This window comes from Myripristis murdjan, chromosome 11 (genome assembly GCF_902150065.1).
Source record: "Myripristis murdjan chromosome 11, fMyrMur1.1, whole genome shotgun sequence".
NCBI lineage: Eukaryota > Metazoa > Chordata > Actinopteri > Holocentriformes > Holocentridae > Myripristis > Myripristis murdjan.
Window position 1 is genome coordinate 19,938,643 of NC_043990.1, and position 17,134 is coordinate 19,955,776.

Here is a 17,134-nt window from a genome sequence, read left to right on the forward strand (position 1 = left end):
CAGTATCTCTCTGTCTCTGTCCTCGTTACTGAAATCACTATGGAACTGTAGCAACGGTTAAGCACAATGTAAAATGTGAGTGAACATTTACAAGTTAACCAAACTGTGTGACGTATCCAAGTGTCACCTTTTTTCTTTGTATCACAGCCTGAGGTAGACAGCTGGTGTATTGTAACATATAGAAACGGTTTTCTCTTCTGCTATCAGATTTCCTTTTACACTGATATGTCTCAGTTTCAGTCTGCCTCGGTGTGATCTTAAGCCTGAGGGTAGCAGTGTGTGTGTGTGTGTGTGTGTATGGATCATACTGCACTGTCCCCTCTGCCAGGTGGACCTCTTCCTCCTGGTGTCACATGGGAGGGGCCTGGGTGCAGGGTGCTGCATGCAGGCTAAAGCCAGCTCCTCTTATTTCCCTGGCAAATGTTGTCACCGCAACCCGTCCCACTTCTCCCCTCCTCCCTATCCTCCTGTCCTCTCCTCCTACATCCTTCTCTCCCTGACTGCCTGTCATAAGTCACACAGATCCCCAGAGGATAACATGTCATGGAGGCCTCGGGAAGAACAGCGCTCTACCTGTTCATCTGCACCGCACTACTGGTCCTAACAGGTACGCAGTGAGCGGTAAGGTGCTGTGGCGGGATGCTGTGCTTGGGTTGTCAGTGTTGTGTTGGTGCAGCAGTCACTATGGCTGCTGTGTTTGGGTCACTAGCAGCAGAGATATGGGGTTTAAATGAGGAAGTTTTGTGTGTGTGTGTGTGTGTGTGTCTGTGTGTGTGTCTGTGTGTGTGTGTGTGGTGCGCAGGAACAAAATATTCTCTTCAAACTTGTGAAATCCTTTGTCTCACAATACTTTCAAGGGTTAAGGTCAAAGAAGTGGCAATGAAACTGTTGTGAAAATGGAAGAAAAAAAATGCATGTCTTGGCATTCCTAAAGAGTTTTGGTTGAAATTTGTTAAATGACATAGGGAAATTTATCAGGGAGTCTGGCTTTAAAGACTGTCATTTTCATTTTATCAACAAGCGATATCATTGAATAATGGTGTCTGTTGGTCAGAATGTTAGTCTGTTAATATGGAGACATCACAGAAAAATGAGGCAACATCTCTGTACCTTCTGCAGAACTTTCAGGTTTATTTTTACGGTGTTTCACTCAGGCGTCTCGTTAAATTTGACTGGTTAGAGTTATTTTAGGGTCTCAGCGGATTTAATTTTTGGTATACGTCTTGTCATCATCATGGTCATTGCAGCGTGACTTTACAGATTTAGCACCTCTAATACTGTTGGCTGTAAAACTTAGGGAAGGAGACAGTGGAAAGTACAGAACACACACACACACACACACACACAGCGCACTGACTCAGTAACAACAGACCTGCACCATCATCCCTCACATGACCAGACAAACTTAACAGACAAGAACTTGCTACCACTTTGATGTTTGAATCGTCAACCCTCCTCGAAGGACGGCGTTTGTCTTATCTCAGAGTGGAGCAGGGGCATAAGATGGTGGTGCACCAGCATTTGCACATGCACTGGTTGACTCTATTTAACATCCAAACAGCCTGGTGGTGTGTGAGGGTGATAAGAGGCAGGTGCTTGTGGGTGTATACGCAAAGTTATCCTGCTTGAATGTGTGCATGCACTTTGTTAACTTGAATGTGCGTGTTTATGTGTGTGTCTGTGCGTGTGTGTGTGTTTGTGTGTGCATTCACATCCACTAATGACATCCCCTCACCTTAGAGCCTATTGTCCGCTGTAATCTGCCCAGTCACTGTTCGTTATCACAACAACAATCCCCGAGTTGTTTGGGGACAACAGTGGCAAAGCGGGCTCGGCACACTCCTCCTTATTCTGGCCATTCACCAGATCTCAGCTGGTGTAAACACAGGCACACTTCGGACAACACACACACTCACACACACACGCACACACAGAGAAACTGGCCTGCAGGCTTGCAGGAGTGGAACGTGTCAGAGAGGGTGTCGGCACAGCATGTATTATTTAGGACATAACAGCAGACACACAGTGCATCTATTGTGATGAACAACATGGGCAGTAGTCACCAGGGACCTGGCTGACACCAGCTGGATGTCCCCAGGAGGAAACGAGGACTGGTCAGGATGGAGTGAAGAGAGAAGGAGAGGAGGAGAGAGAGAGAGGGCACAAAAAGGAGAAGAAAATAAAGTAAAAAGAGTGGTAGGACCAACAGGAATTTCAAGTGAAAATAGATTAAAATGCTGTAAAATGGCTTGAGGAGGAAATACTAGATGCAGTCTTTATTTTTTTGTACTGTATAAAGTTTTCACTACAGGATATAAAATAGATTTACATGCTTGGAAACACTATCTTTTCCACAAATTGTGATTGCTGTCATAAAAGCACTGTAAGGCGATCCATGGAAAACAATGTTTAAACACACTTTAAATTTTGTTAATCCTATAAAGCCTGAACTATGAAAGAATTGGTAGAAAATTCCAGTTTTTTGAAATTGAACCCTTTATTTAGTCCTATAACAAAATGTAAAAAAAAAAAAAAAAAAAAAGAATTTTCAAAAAAATGTGTTATTACATACGATTTTTCTGTTGTATCATATATGACAGTACTTGAAGTGCCAATGGTAGGGTGAACAGGGGAAGTGTCCAAAGGTATACAACAGTATTTTGGTCAAGTATTGATTAAACTGAAAACAGAATGTGTTATTTGATAACGTGTATCATATATGAAACAAATGGCTTTATAAGGTTGATGCATGTTTTGTCACAACATTTATGAAATGACTAAAGGAAAGATGAAAACTGCGTGGTCTTTCATTAACATTTTCCACCAGTTATCTCTTTCATGCTGAAACTGAGAGAGAGAGAGAGAGAGAGAGAGAGAGAGAGAGAGAGAGAGAGAGAGGGCGCACAGACAGAACTCTGATGCAAATGAGACAAGGGAAAATGAGAAAGGGGAAGTTTAAAATACTGGTTACTGGATGTAAAAAGTGAGAAGTGAGTGAGCTTGTTCCACAGTAATGTTGCCTACTCACCTGCTGCTGCTTAACCTGACCCGGCAACCAGATTCCCCTTCCACCCCTACTCAGCGCCCTTTTTGACCTCAAGCTGTCAGAAATGCCTGGAAACCGATACCGCTATTGTCTCAAAACAGTATATCATTAAAGCTGTCAAAAATGTCCGCCAAATGTCACATCATATAGCATTAGAATAGATTAATCAAATTCAATTTTAACTCTGCTCGCAGGGAAATTGAATTGAACCGGCTATGGCAAAGACTCGGCTATAATAATAATGAAAAGAGGAAATAGAGGGTATAACACGTAACACAGTACTTGCAACAATTGCAACACTGAGGAAAAAAAGAATGAAATGATTATGAATATAAATGAACCTCTACATTTTAAACCTCAGTTGGAATGACTAAAGCAGATACTGATAAACAATGACAGCGCCTCTCATTCAGTACCAGCTGCTTGGATTTCAACCATAATGCCGATGATGACCCATTCAATCAGGCCACGTCAGTGCCGCGTAACGGCTTTATTACAATATTGTTGGGACAAAACACGCCTGTTTAGATTTAAAGATGCAGTCTTGTGTGTCTTTGCTTGTAATCATGTAATCTATATCCTATTCTTCAAGCTGTCCGGGTCCTGAAACTGGAGCGAGTTAATATTGACAGAGCACCTTACAGTGTGTCACTGTTGTCAGACAAGTTCAGGACATTTCTTTTTCATCCCAACTGGTCGCAAAACAAACACACAGCCTTTCTGAAGGAACTATATAACTGTCAATATATTGCACCTAGCTTTATATTCAAGCACCAGCTGGCTTGGTTTGTTCACAGATAACTGGTTGGAAAAAAGAAAACAACATATTTGTAATTGAAACACAGGTCAAGAGGTGTAATAGGGCTGGAAAGATATTGTCTCTGTTGGGTGAAAGACACATAGCCTGTCTCCACTTTTGGTGATTTTCATGCTTGAACGTCATTTTAAGGATTTACTTTCTCCTCTATGGATTGAGAAAGTTCCACAAGCTTTGGTTAGGTGAAACGTTTTCAATACTAGTCACATGAACTGAAAAATGCACAATGATTGAGCAAAAAGGAAGACTGTTTCTCTAAGTTCCTGAAAAGCTGACGATACATGAGATACATTCTTTTCACAGGACAGCAGTGATATATCAGTTTGTCGGTATATTGGAACTGTGTTGCTATTGGCCTGTCAGTGACTTCCACCTCTCATATGATAGTTCCTCCTTGATCACAACTACATAAAAACTGTCTGTAAAACGTGGCATTGTGTTTTCTTTGAACAATTACATACTCATGAAATTAGTTTCCCCTACCTGGATAGGCAGAGTGGATCAGCCTGCCCATAGGAGCTGCTAATCCACATCAAATACTGTAATTTCAGTTGTGTACAAGAGATTTTTAGTGTCCCAGAGGCTTTTTCACCCAGATAGGAGTATGACAAGAATGACAGGACAAGAATTTCCATTAGACTGATGATTCATCGTGAAATACTGACCATAGGTGACCTCAAATACCTCGTTTCAAACCTAAGTGAGAAACATTGCTTAGGAAAGTGATACACACACAGGAATGGACAGATACACTCTCTTAACACTCAGCACCTTTACTATTCACTTAGTAGGATTCAATAAATCTGGTTCTAGAGGAATATACCTACTTTGTGAAACAAGCTGTTAATCAGGAGGAATGTGTACCAATTGTCCTGTGTCACCTGGGAGATCCAGCAGCTCCCCCAATGACATTATACATTAACTCTCTCTCTCTCTCTCTCTCTCTCTCTCTCTCTCTCTCTCTCTCTCTCTCTCTCTCTCTCTCTCTCTCCATCTATCTCTCTCCGGCTCGCTCCCTTCACCTCTCACCTCATCAGAAGTCAGCTGCGAGTTCATCCACATCCCTTCACTGGTGCACCATGGCATCGAAGGGAAGTCCCTCTTCCTCCAGGTGGAGACTCATTTCCAGCTGGAAGAGGCGGAGATCCAGGGAACTTGGTCTCACACGCAGCTGAGCGGCACCAGAACCACGCTGGTGACCTTTACCAACGACGCCATCATCATGGAGATGACGTACCGCAACCGTCTCCTCTTCAGGAAGCACAATCTGTCTTTGCTAATCCAGAAATTAGACCAAACCAGCGAGGGGGATTACCACCTGAAGCTCAACATAGAGTTCCACAACAAGACAGTTCATTATGTTAAAGAGGAGAGGACCGTGCATGTTACAGTGGATGGTGAGTGGATAAGCATCTCCTGCATGTGCAAAAATTGGGTGATTTCATTACGGTGATCCTGTGTTAAAAGTCCTGCCAATTGACCTCTATCACATCTGAGGTTTCCTGACAGGACTCCATGTACCTGTCATATGTGATGACTGAAGCTGTGAAGACTCCAATTCTAAATTTATTGCTATTTCCGCAGTCCCAGTGTCCACTCCGGTCATCAAAAAGAGCCCGTTGTACACAGTTGTTGAGGACAAGGAGAACGTCACCTGGACTTGTTCTGCTGCGAGAGGCACAAGAGTTGGGTTCCAGTGGCTGAGGAACAATGTGTCACTTGGGCCCACTGACAGATACCACTTTTCCCAAGACAACACCACACTGGTAATCAGTCCAGTCAGGAAAGAAGACATGGGCGAGTATAGCTGCGTGGCCAGCAATCCAGTCAGCCAGGAGCAACACAGCACAGCCATGGAGCTCAACGTCTACTGTGAGTGGACTTCCTCTACTCTTCATCCTCCCCCTTGTCCTCCCTCTCCCGCTTCTTCCTCCTTTCCTTCTTCTTCTTCTTCTTCTTCTTCTTCTTCTTCTTCTTCTTCTTCTTCCTCTTCTCCCTCAGATGGGGAGAAGAGGAAGAAGAATTTGACTGAATTATGAGAACCACATGAAAGAATGTGTACACTTAGTGGCCCATTTGGTGCCACCAGCAACCAAAGGGTTTTAAAGTACATTTACCGTATATAAACATACTACAAATTGTGTCCCTTCAAAATTTTGCCAAAGCATTTTTACTCATGGCATATATTTTTGTAAAATTTGTCAAAAAGCTCATCAGCCTCATAATCAAAACCTATGAAAAAAAAAAAAAAAAACGTATTGGATTTTCAAGAAGTTGGGTAGAATGTCAACTTCATATTAGTAGAAGTAGTAGAATCTGTGTTAACCCTGAGGAGCACTTTACTTCACAGTGCAGATCCAAACAAATAAACACTTAGGACAATGAGCGCAGTAAAATTAAGAGTAAAAAACAAGAATCCAGTCAATGCTAAAACAATGCTGTCATGCGTATTGTAACCAGTAAGTAAAGTTAGAGCTTCCGTCTTTGTATTTTCCCTTTTTGTTTTTCCTCTTGCACTTGTCCTCTTGGAGTCCTGGAAGTGTTAGGTTGTATGTAAATTCAGCTGAGATGGGACACCTTGCTGAGAACTGACAACACATGGCTGGTGTGGGAAGCCATTTGCATGAGAGCAGACTCATCTGATAGAGCAGCTCTGTTCGTTAAGGCTGTAATTCAACAGTCATGGCATTATAGGCTGGTTTTGCCAGTTTGAGGTTGCACCTATTACATACATATTAATTCCGCACTGATTAATTGTAGTACATTGTAGTAACATTCATAAATCAAACACTGTTGAACTGATGAGACATAAATTTTGAAGCACATAACTAGAGCATGTCTGTATGCTTGACAACATCCTGATTAGACATCAGTGTTTTTCCACTACCATCCCTTGACTCAACTGCATACGCACTACTATCCTGTTTGCATATGCAGATCATTTTTTGGTATCCAGATAGCAAACGAGCAGCCAGCCACATCATCATAGAAAAAAATATTTTAAAACTGACAACTCACCACTTCCACCTATTAATTTGCAGGCTGGTTAAATACTTGTTAATGTTTAAATGTCTGATAGACAATATTCTGGCACACTTTTAAAATCTTTCCATTCCTGTATTTTCTATCTGATGCGTATAATTCCATGTAAGACAGTGAATGACACCGTCCAGCTTTGTGAATAGGGTCCATTTTTAGGAACAATGAATTTCACAGGAACTTGTATTGTTTGTGTTGCAACTTCTGTTTAAGTGTCTCTTAACAGGTTGAGAATAAAGACAGAGGCTCTTTTTAACCACATGCTTTTGAAATGCTGTAGTTAGACAGAGGTGATCAGATGATCTGTTGCTATAATAACAGAAGAGTTCATATGCAAAGTATTGTATTAATTTCAATAGACAGGTTTTTCCAGGTAATACTAATTAAAAAAATACTGGTAGGCTAATGCACAGGCAATGTGGTTTTTGTGACAAAATTTTGGATTTGCATTCATAAAGCATGTTATGTGGAGCATTGAGTCAGTTCTTCGTCTTATTTTTTTCAAGGAATGTCATTTATCTGTTTTTGCAAATAAACTCTTCAATTATAAATCCAGGAATCACTGCCAAGACTATCAAGAATATTACTACCATTTGGTTAATTTTGACTTTGTACATGCATTGTACTCCGAAACACAAACACATCTATCTATCTATCTATCTATCTATCTATCTATCTATCTATCTATGTCTCACATTTTGATTTCCCACAATGCATGCATCAGTTATCCATGGTGTGTAATGAGATCATTCAAACGAAAGAAGACATTCTGTATAGTACAGAACTGTACTATCAGCCAACTCTAATGTTTACCCTAACCCACCGTTGGCTTCTGCAGATGGCCCCTACAACCTGGCAGTGAACTCAGGCCAGGGCCTGCGGACAGGGGAGGTTTTCACCATCAACCCAGGAGAGCTGGCCTTCTTTGAGTGCCAGGCTGACTCCAACCCGCCCAACAGCTATGTCTGGATCTCCAAGGGCCGCAATGGCACTCAGGTTATCACTAAGGGGCCACGACTAGAGGTGGTCTCATATAACCTGGCCCAGGCTGAGGACTACCTGTGCCGGGCCTTCAACAACGTAACCCAGAAGCAGGACGAGGCCCAGTTTACCCTGGTGGTGGCCAGCTTGGGGACAGGTGGGTAGAGGGTGGAACATGGCAAGAAGGAGGAGAAGCGTGGGTAGATGCTGGGAATCCTATGCGATAAGCCTATTGTAAACAGTGTGTCATGCCAAGGGCAGGAGAGGTTGATGAGCTATGAAAGAGGTAGCTTGACAGTGATGAATACTGGCCAGCTTGGGAGCAGTTGGGAAGACGGATAGGTGAGAACAGTGTGGGTGGGCCAGTCTGCGCACCACAGGTTGGAGGATTACTGCTTGGAATCCACATGTTTGCTTGGAAATAAAAAAATGTATGATGAGAAGTGAGATCAGACTATGGATATAACAGAGAATATGAAACTTTCATTTCCCCTCTGTTGCTAGGTACCAGTGCCTGTGGCCTGTGTTAAAGTCCAGCAGCTCTATGGGAAAGTAAACAGTGGATAACAGCTGTTCTATTTGTTGACTAAGTTTTATAGCATGTGGAGTTTCTGTCTGCCAAATGTGACATTGATATGTTGTCTTGGTGATACTGAGAAAGGCACATTGAGGGCTACTGCTGATACTGGCTATGTAAAATGCTGTCAATCCAGTGTTTAGAGCATGGAGAAATCAACAAAAATTAAGACATTACAATTCAATCACAATTACAATTCACATTTAGCAGATGCTTTTATCCAAAGTGACGTACATATTAGATTTTTATACACCACGAGCACAGATCTATTCAGGAGAGAGCAACAACATCAAGTGCCATAAAGCTCTGGTTCTGGTCCAAAGGACAGAGGAGCTACAAGGCAGTGCAAAGAGGGAATGTATAGAGTACCTACAGTGCATAGAGGAAGGAAGAGAGCATAGAGGCAGATTTTTTGGATTACACAATCCATTAGGAGATAAGGTGTTCCCTAAAGAGCTGGGTTTTTAGCCTTTTCTTAAAGATTGAGAGACATCAAAGCCCCTTTCAAATATGAACTGCACCTAAGACTGACACAATGCTTAAAAAAATAGTCCAAATATCAATTTCTCCTCTAATTTCAGGCAAAGAGAAACACACCCAGGAGAGCAGCTCCCTGTCACCTCTGGCTACCATCATTGTCTGCTCTGTGTTTGTGATTGGCTGTATGCTGCTGGTCTTATTTCGCAGAACCTGCCGTCCTAAAAGAGGTTAGAAACTCTCCTCAACTTACTTGATATAACTGGTTTTATAGAGTGGTGTTGAAAGATGATTTGCTAAGATGCAGATTAGATGGTGAAGACCTTGTGAGCTAAAGCTAAGGTTGGACTGTGTGCCACAGTGAGCTCTGAACTTTGCTTTACATGTATCTTGTTTGGGATAACCTTATGATCATAACTGCCTAAGGATAACACCAACGGCTGATTCCAGTAATGCCTTCAATGTTGAAGTTAATCGGAAATGTAAATCACTTGCAAATCTAGTCAAACTGAAGATAATCACAGCAAAACAGCAGGAGTATTTAGAAGTTTTCACATTTTATATAAATAAAAATGAATCTCTCTGTTTCTTTCTGTCTCCCTCCTTTATCAACAGTGCTCATGAGCATCTACAACAGGTAAGATATGAATTAAGACTGGGGCCATATAATGAATAGAGACATGAAGTGTGATAAATTAAGTGTATAGATGAACCTTTCATTTACTGCTTTATCTTCCTCCTTTGTGCAGACCTCTAACAGAGCAGAAGCGACCACATCGTTCAGGTAAGCCATTGCTCGCTCACTAATGTTTACCTGTGCTGCTTATACCATCAAATCAAGGACTTTTTCCAACATCCCTCAATAAAGCATACCTCTATACAGTGCTTTTGTTTTTTCATGTGTTTTAGTTCAGCATTTTTTAGTATAATTGTGTTAAGGCATTATTTGATGGCTGAATAGGGCTTTGGTTTCCCTGAAACTGAAAGCAGCTCTTAATCAAATAGGCTTTGAATAGGAGGAACCTAAAGCAGGAAATAAGCGAGGACATGACTTCTCACTGATACCAGCTGAAAAGAGCATCTTGTTTTGACTAATTATGTGCATCATGTTGTTTCCACAGAATAGATACCAATCCACCGACTTACAGCATTTGTTCATTGCAACCTTTTTAGATAACTAATATCAAAACCATTTCATCAACAGGTCATGAGGATGCAACAGAAGACTTTGGTATATATGAGTTTGTTTCCATACCTGGAAAAATGGAATCTGCACAGGTATTTTTCATGTTGCACAAGTTCCATACAGATCTTCTAACTTAGCAGCAATGTCACTTTTGTCCAAAGTCAATGTTTTTGTGAGGCATTCATTTTCATGTGATATTGTCTTGCAGGCATCATGCAGATCTCTTGCTCGCCTGGAGTCAGTTCAGGACATGCACACCACGATCTATGATGTGATCAGACATGTTCCTGAAACCCCCAGTCACAGTTTGCTGAAGTGACTTCCAGCCACAGGGTTGAGATGTAACCTATAATTACTTCACAGTAGGACTCCTATGTAGCTTTACCTTGCTGCAGTAACTGTTACCAAAGCCTAAAGCACTTGTTTTGGTGGCTATGTTTTTTTTTTTCTTGCACAAGGGATGAAGGAGTCTTATGTGAGCATACAAAACTGGTTGTGCACTGTTATTATCCAGAGTTTTGGACCAAGGTTGAATGTCTTTATTGACATTATTGTGAGATGAAAGTTTATGTAGTAAGACTAGAGATTGTTTGAAGTTAAAGTTATGTTAAAATTCTGATGCTTCTATCTGGAAAAAAAAAAAAAAAAGATGACATGTAGAATGAGACCAAGCTGGTAATTAGCAAGTGTTCATACATTATTTTGAATATGGACAGCAGGGTATTAATCCTATCATGTTGTCTTAAGGTGCCTGCAAACTGGCACAGTTCTGGTACCTTTTCAAATATTGATTTAATTTTAGCATACTAGGGGTTTTATTTACCCTTTTAGTGCTGTTGGATTTCAGTCATATTTATTCTAATGTTCCAATTTGAGCCTTCCTCATCAGAAAGCCTGTTTTGCAAGGTGACTAGTGTTATGAAGAATGCATTTTTTACTGCATGAGATGCAGTTAAAAAGGTATTGATGAACATCATACCCAGTGTAAATATTGTACAAGAATTTATAATGCAGATTCTTTATACATTTTACATCATTCTATTTCTATGTTTTGTTTAAACCTTTTACTATTTATTCTATAAAAACAATTTACCCTCTTTCCAGTTTTTTTTCCACTCATCATGGATATAAATTTCGTAAATTATTGTACAGTTTCCGTTCACACATATTCCTTTTTGTATTTTATTAAAGATTTACAACAGTTTGCCATTCTGAATGGTTTTTAAACAGTGACGCCAATTGTTTTATCAGCCAATTATACATTTGTTCTGTTGGTAGTGCTTGTCTATGTTTTATGTGAATGCCTAACTTAGTTATTTTTTATCAAAATGCCATTAACAATCAGAGCATGCAATGAACGTGATCCACCAGCCAAACGCTGACACATTTTAACTGAGGCTAGTAAGAACGTCAGCCCTGCTGCTGTAACAGGCAGCCAACCTGAATTTGATCTGCTTACTTTGGCAAATAAGTTAGGAATTTGCGTAGTGAGATAATTCACAAACCACTGGGACTAGTTTGTTTCAGAGAGTTTGTTTCATATGCTGGTGCTGATTCAACCATCCACAAGTCTCTGAAGTCTATTTGTAGTCTGAAGCTCTTGTAAAAGTCCTTGCTTCTCCGAACGAATGCAGTATTGTTATATTGGTCTGCTGTGTACCTGGCATGGTGCAGAGAGCGGCAGCAACAGACGGATGGTTCAGCATGTGGCAGAGTGCCCTCCACCTGCTCCTGCTGACACCTTGTCACGAATAGATGTAAACGTGTGTACTTGTTTGTGTATGTGTGTGTGTGTGTGTGGGTGTGTGGGTGTGTCTGTGTGTGTGGGAGAGGCTGAGGCAGAGGAAGAAAAAAGGAGTGAGAGGAAGAGAGAGAGAGAAAACGAGAGTGAGAAAGACAGAGAGAGAAAACGAGAGGAGACACAAAGAGAGAGCAGACACAAAGAGGTTTAGAGATGCTTATACCAGAGGACAAAATGTATCTACAGAATACAAAAGTGATCAAAGATAGCTACTCCAGCAAAAGACTCACCTTCACAGACAGAGATTTAATTGAAACATGCTGAAATATGCAGCTGAGGTAATGAGATAATTCCACTTCTTTCTCAAGCAGATCCATATGCTTTGACAAATCAAGTGACATCACTGTCACATTATTGGAATGGTCTGCCTTATTCCAAGAATTTGGCATTTGTTTCCAGAAAACTCTCACAGCAGGAGATAATACATTGCCAGTAAGTAAAAATATCCCCACAGCACTGGCAGAGTTTTTCATTTATTTTAGGAAAAATAGACTTTTAAGACTCAAATGTTTTGTTGAGATGGGTACTTATTTTCTGTAGTATGGAGCAGGTTACCTGCGATACTGATCCTCACTCTGAGCTGTAAAATGTTGTGCAACCTGATACTCCCCTGAAAAACGTCCAAGCAGTTTATTGAAAGCAGTTCTAATTATAGCTGTATGTACTGACCAGTTGAATGTGCTGTGTCTTTGCGGTGCTGTCTCCTGGTAGGTGATGCCATCTGTTCCGTCTCAGTGTATGCTTTAAGGGAGGCTCCACACTGTGGATGACTGCATAACAAACAACAGTGGAGTAAATTCACCTAAGGAGAGCTGCCTCACCTTCATTTGACTGGGAAATAGCTCCAGGCATCATTAAGCAGGAACTAGAGCTCATGGTGCCTGCTGTCTGCTGCATGCTGCCTACTTTTAGCTGAGTACTCCTCAAAATATCACCCAAGTGGGCAATTAAAAAGCAGGCTCAGTGGGTTTGCATGCACCTTTCCATGATTATTCAGAACAGTTTAAATTCAGGAGGCAGCAATGGCTGATCCAGGTGGTGGCAGGTGCCATGCTAAAAAAAAAAAAGGCCTTGCCACTCCAGTTTTGGGCAATTAAAAAATCATGTTGCTGGTTGGAAATCTACAACTTCATAGTTATCATGTCTGAATTCAGTGAATGTAGCATTGTGTGTGGAAATCTATGGACAAATTTGAGAGACTAGGGCACTGCACTTTTTCTCTGTCTCACAACAGTCAGTGACCTTGGTTATGCTTTCTCTCTATGCAGGCTGTGCATGAGTGGATCTCTAGAATGAAATATGGAACAAACATGTGCTTGTATGTACACTTTATTAGTTCATGTAAAGCCTGTAGAGACAGAAAGCCCCGGCTTGGCCATGGACTGCGGTGGGACAGAAAAAAAGCTCAGCAAGTGCTCAGCAGCACAGGGTTTTGCTGAGCACTTGCTCAACAGAGTAGAATGTATGGCGGTCAGTGAGGCCAAATGCTATAAAATGATAACTACATTTGAATCCAAATATTTATTCAGTAACGCAACTATTGCTGTTATTATTATAAATCTCCATATACTGTATACATATATGGATTTGTGCAGTTATTAATTAATGCATTACTGATACATTAATCAGACAATCAGTCAGATCATACATGACAATTGTCACACTTGTGTGCACACCTGGCAAATCAAGACAACAGAGATTATGCACATCACTCGAAAATCATTCATTTTTGAGAAATCTGTTTAAGGTTCTCTGAGGAGTTTCTGTCATTGAGGGGATGTTTAGGCGCTGTTTAATTATTATTATTGCATATCGAATCTGAGTAAATTTAACTAATTTGCCTGATCTACCCACCATCCTCTAAGCCAGTGGTTCTCTTTTTGGTTTGTGACCCCTTAAAACAATCTAATGTGAATTGCACATCCCCTGTTACAGGCTACACAGGACAGTGCAAAAGAGTCCAACAAAAGAATGACCACCTGTTGAGGTTGTTTCAGTTGCTTAATTGTTAGAGGAGGGCTTGCGTTTTAATACGACTCAGCATTTCACAAGAAAACAGAAAAAAGGAGTACATCATCACGATAATTTTTGTACATTACATTTTTTCCCCTGTGTCTTGATCATCTTGCGACCCACCAAAATTATCTCGTGACCCTCTGGGGGTCCTGTCTGCCAGATTGAGAACCACCGCTCTAAGCCATTCTGCCAATACTCCATGCCCTTTGCCACCCCATGTAAAAGCTTCTACCTCTGCCATTGGGAGGCAGTTGAAATTACTTGGCATAGATGATGTGGCATGTGGGGTAGTAGGTCACTGAGGCATGCATGCCATGCCATGATGAAATCATCACTCATGTTCATTAAAGAAAGTGTGTCCTGGTCAACTGTATTGTGTTAAAACAAAATGAGTGCAAAAGATCGACAGCCTGTAATAAAATACAGCCATGTGATAGAGACAAATATAACTTATATGTGATTCTATACAGCATCATTTAAGGTAATTACAGTCTAACCTGCTGGAAGGTGGGCGGGGTATTTTGCATACCAAAATGTATCCTGTATTTGCTGCTCCTGTTTGGAGACCAATGGAGTCTCCTCTCTCTGAAGTCCTCAAAATTTCTCCCATTTTCCCCAGTTACAGCTCTTTTTTTTTTTTGTCCACTTTTCCACTATGAGGATTATGCTGTTCTCTGTGTTGTGTACTTGTAGGCATGTAAATCCCTTTGAGACTGTGAGACTGAGCTTTAAATAAACTTGAATTTGAGCATGGCAGTAACAACTGACTAAACAATAACATCTGAGCGACTCTTAACAGTGAAAGTGCATAATTGTTCCCAATATTCTACTCTGCCTGATATTCTGTGATATTACTACCATCCAATGGTGTGTGGCGATAATACATGCATAGGGCTATATATTCCAGTGTTGCTGCTTAGATAATATTTAACCCATATCACATCACTGGCCAACTATTAATGTTTGAGACTAAACGTTTTTCACACTTTTTCGTCTTCTTGTCTTCAAATCGCAACACAAAGAAGAGTTAACTTGTCACACAGCTGCCTTATTTAAATAAACTACATTTCCCATCATGTTTTGTGCGTGTTCCGCTTCCCGTGCCAGTCACGTGACGCTCAACTATGGCGTCCCTCTCGTAGTGCAAGGGCCGAGCCATTGGGATCACAACAAAACTGTATGAATTCAGTGATCTGGGCACCGGACCAGGTTTGGATCAGGATGCAGAAGATCAAGTCGCTTATGGCCCGGCAGGTGAGTGGGGCGGGTGTCCGGGGTTTGAGCCGCCCCGTGTTCCCCTCTGACAGCTGGAGCTAGCCTCCCAGCTGGCTAGGCTAACAGGCTAGTTTGACAGCTCGTCCCGTGGCAGACGACAGGACATAAACAACAGGTTTAATGGCAAAAAAAAATCAGCGACTGCACTTCAACCACGACCCACTCACCGTCCAGGAAGGTGTGTGTGTGGCCTGTTTCATTGGTGGAGTTCATATTTAGACAGCAGGGCACAACAATGGGAAAAATATGGGCGGCTGGGGAACTTCTCAGCTTGCAAAACAACAGTAATGCGAGACAGCGTGGTTGGCCTGCCAATAACTAGGCTATCGCTTACAGAAATCTGCGTTTGCTTCATGTTTTCACCGCATTTGTTCGCCGTTACATGATACCAAGCTGGTAGACAATGGCAGCAAGTCAGGTCACGACTGAAAACCCTCTTACCTGCTTGCTCTGGCTAAAACTGCCAGGGACTCGCTTGGTTTTCCTCATTCATGACTGAAGTCTGCGCTGCGGCGGATATATCGTCTGAAACGACTTTCTTTTTCTTTTGACAGGGCCTGAAGAGCCCCCAAGAGAGCATGGCAGACCTCAGTCCAGTGGAGAACCTGAGGATCCCAAGCAAGGTAAGCTCATTGAAAACACTGCACCTAGTTTACATTGTTGATTTTATGATGGGCCTGAATGAAGCACTGGCGTAGCTGTAGAGAGTGAAAGGAACCTGTTTTACCATGAGGAGTAAACCAGCTTGAATTGTTGCTGAAGTAGTAAATATTTATCCTGAGTTTAAGTGTTTTGTCTGAATAGTGAAATCAGAATCAGAAATATTTTACTGATCCCCCAAAATGGGTATAGACATAGAAATAGAAGCAGAGCAGTAATTGTGTTATCAGGTAAGCTGTAGAGAGAGACAACTGGAGAGACTTTTGTTTTGCTATTCTGGCATTGTTGTGTCACAAGGCACCTGCATATTTTTAAACTTGCTGTGCAGCTGGCATGTAATGCAGTTCACTTTTGTTAATAGTTGTGTTGACATGACTATTCAGACGATGATCTATTTCTCACCCAATGCAAATCTGTCAACTTGTGTGTTATAAAGTTGTGCAGAATATGTAAGGATGACTATGGAATTGACCTGGATTTAACGGATTATGTCCGTTTCAGTGGTGTGTGTTCACCATTGCTCGTATAGTGCATTGAAATGGCGTCCTGTGACATCAGACATCCACAGTTCTTCCTAATAAGTAGTGGAAAAAATGAGGCAACTGACCCGTTTTCTTTTTATCACCAAATGTCATGCTTCACATTGATCCCACTCTTATCAGTGGGAAATATGTTCTGTTGCAGTGGATTTTTAGCATGTTGGATTAGTCATGGCCAGGCACAGGAAGCATTTGCCATGATCCACTTTAGCGTGTTCGATTTTGCCGAGCACTTGGAGCGAGAAAGAGCAGAATTCCTGTACATAATGTATAAATTCACAGGCCTGGACCTCTGGAACAGCTAGTTGCTAGCTTTGCCGTGACTTTGCCTTGTATGGATGACCTTCTATTAATGTGGCTGAATAGAATTTGGAAAGTGACCAACCCCATTTATCCACAATGCTGGGTGATGCCCAGCCAGGTCAATTCAACTGGACATTTAATTTCTCTCCTTCTAAAGGCTTGGCATTTTACGGTCACATTTTTCCCCCCAGTGTGCTGTGGTTTACATTTGAAACGTGGTGGTCACACAGGGAAAGTAAATGGTCCTATGTGGTTGACATTGTTTAGAGTGTCACCCTAGTTTGGTCTAAACGATTACACGTGAGTGGAATTTTCTCCTTTGGTAAGGAGGCGTGCTTGGTTCATTAATCACTTATGTGTGCAGCCCACATTGAAACACCACAAAATGATTAGCCCAGAGAGGAACTGCTTTTCTGT

At 41.5% G+C, this 17,134-nt stretch overlaps 2 protein-coding genes across 3 annotated transcripts in view; both read left to right on the forward strand.

The window, feature by feature from the left end:
• Positions 1-527: 527 nt before the first annotated feature.
• On the forward strand, positions 528-11,229 carry hepacam2 (HEPACAM family member 2). Its single transcript, XM_030063820.1, has 9 exons — positions 528-607; positions 4,901-5,260; positions 5,448-5,735; positions 7,741-8,040; positions 9,042-9,167; positions 9,553-9,574; positions 9,687-9,721; positions 10,142-10,215; positions 10,332-11,229. The coding sequence occupies exons 1-9, from the start codon at positions 544-546 to the stop codon at positions 10,440-10,442; spliced, it is 1,380 nt and encodes a 459-aa protein (XP_029919680.1). The 5' UTR covers positions 528-543; the 3' UTR covers positions 10,443-11,229.
• Positions 11,230-15,057: 3,828 nt separating this feature from the next.
• Positions 15,058-17,134, forward strand: part of vps50 (VPS50 subunit of EARP/GARPII complex) — a 118,234-nt gene continuing 116,157 nt past the window's right edge. For both annotated transcript variants that reach the window (XM_030063729.1, XM_030063730.1), the window contains exons 1-2: positions 15,058-15,194; positions 15,770-15,838. In XM_030063729.1, the coding sequence (XP_029919589.1) occupies positions 15,120-15,194; positions 15,770-15,838 (144 nt within the window). In that variant the 5' untranslated portion in view covers positions 15,058-15,119. The remainder of the gene's footprint in view (positions 15,195-15,769; positions 15,839-17,134) is intronic.

Excerpts from the sequence above, each read along its gene's own strand:
- hepacam2 (XM_030063820.1), top strand. The coding sequence starts at position 544 with ATGGAGGCCTCGGGAAGAACAGCGCTCTACCTGTTCATCTGCACCGCA. Across the intron at positions 5,261-5,447 it reads CGTGCATGTTACAGTGGATG|TCCCAGTGTCCACTCCGGTC; the intron begins GTGAGTGGATAA and ends CTATTTCCGCAG. Across the intron at positions 5,736-7,740 it reads CATGGAGCTCAACGTCTACT|ATGGCCCCTACAACCTGGCA; the intron begins GTGAGTGGACTT and ends TGGCTTCTGCAG.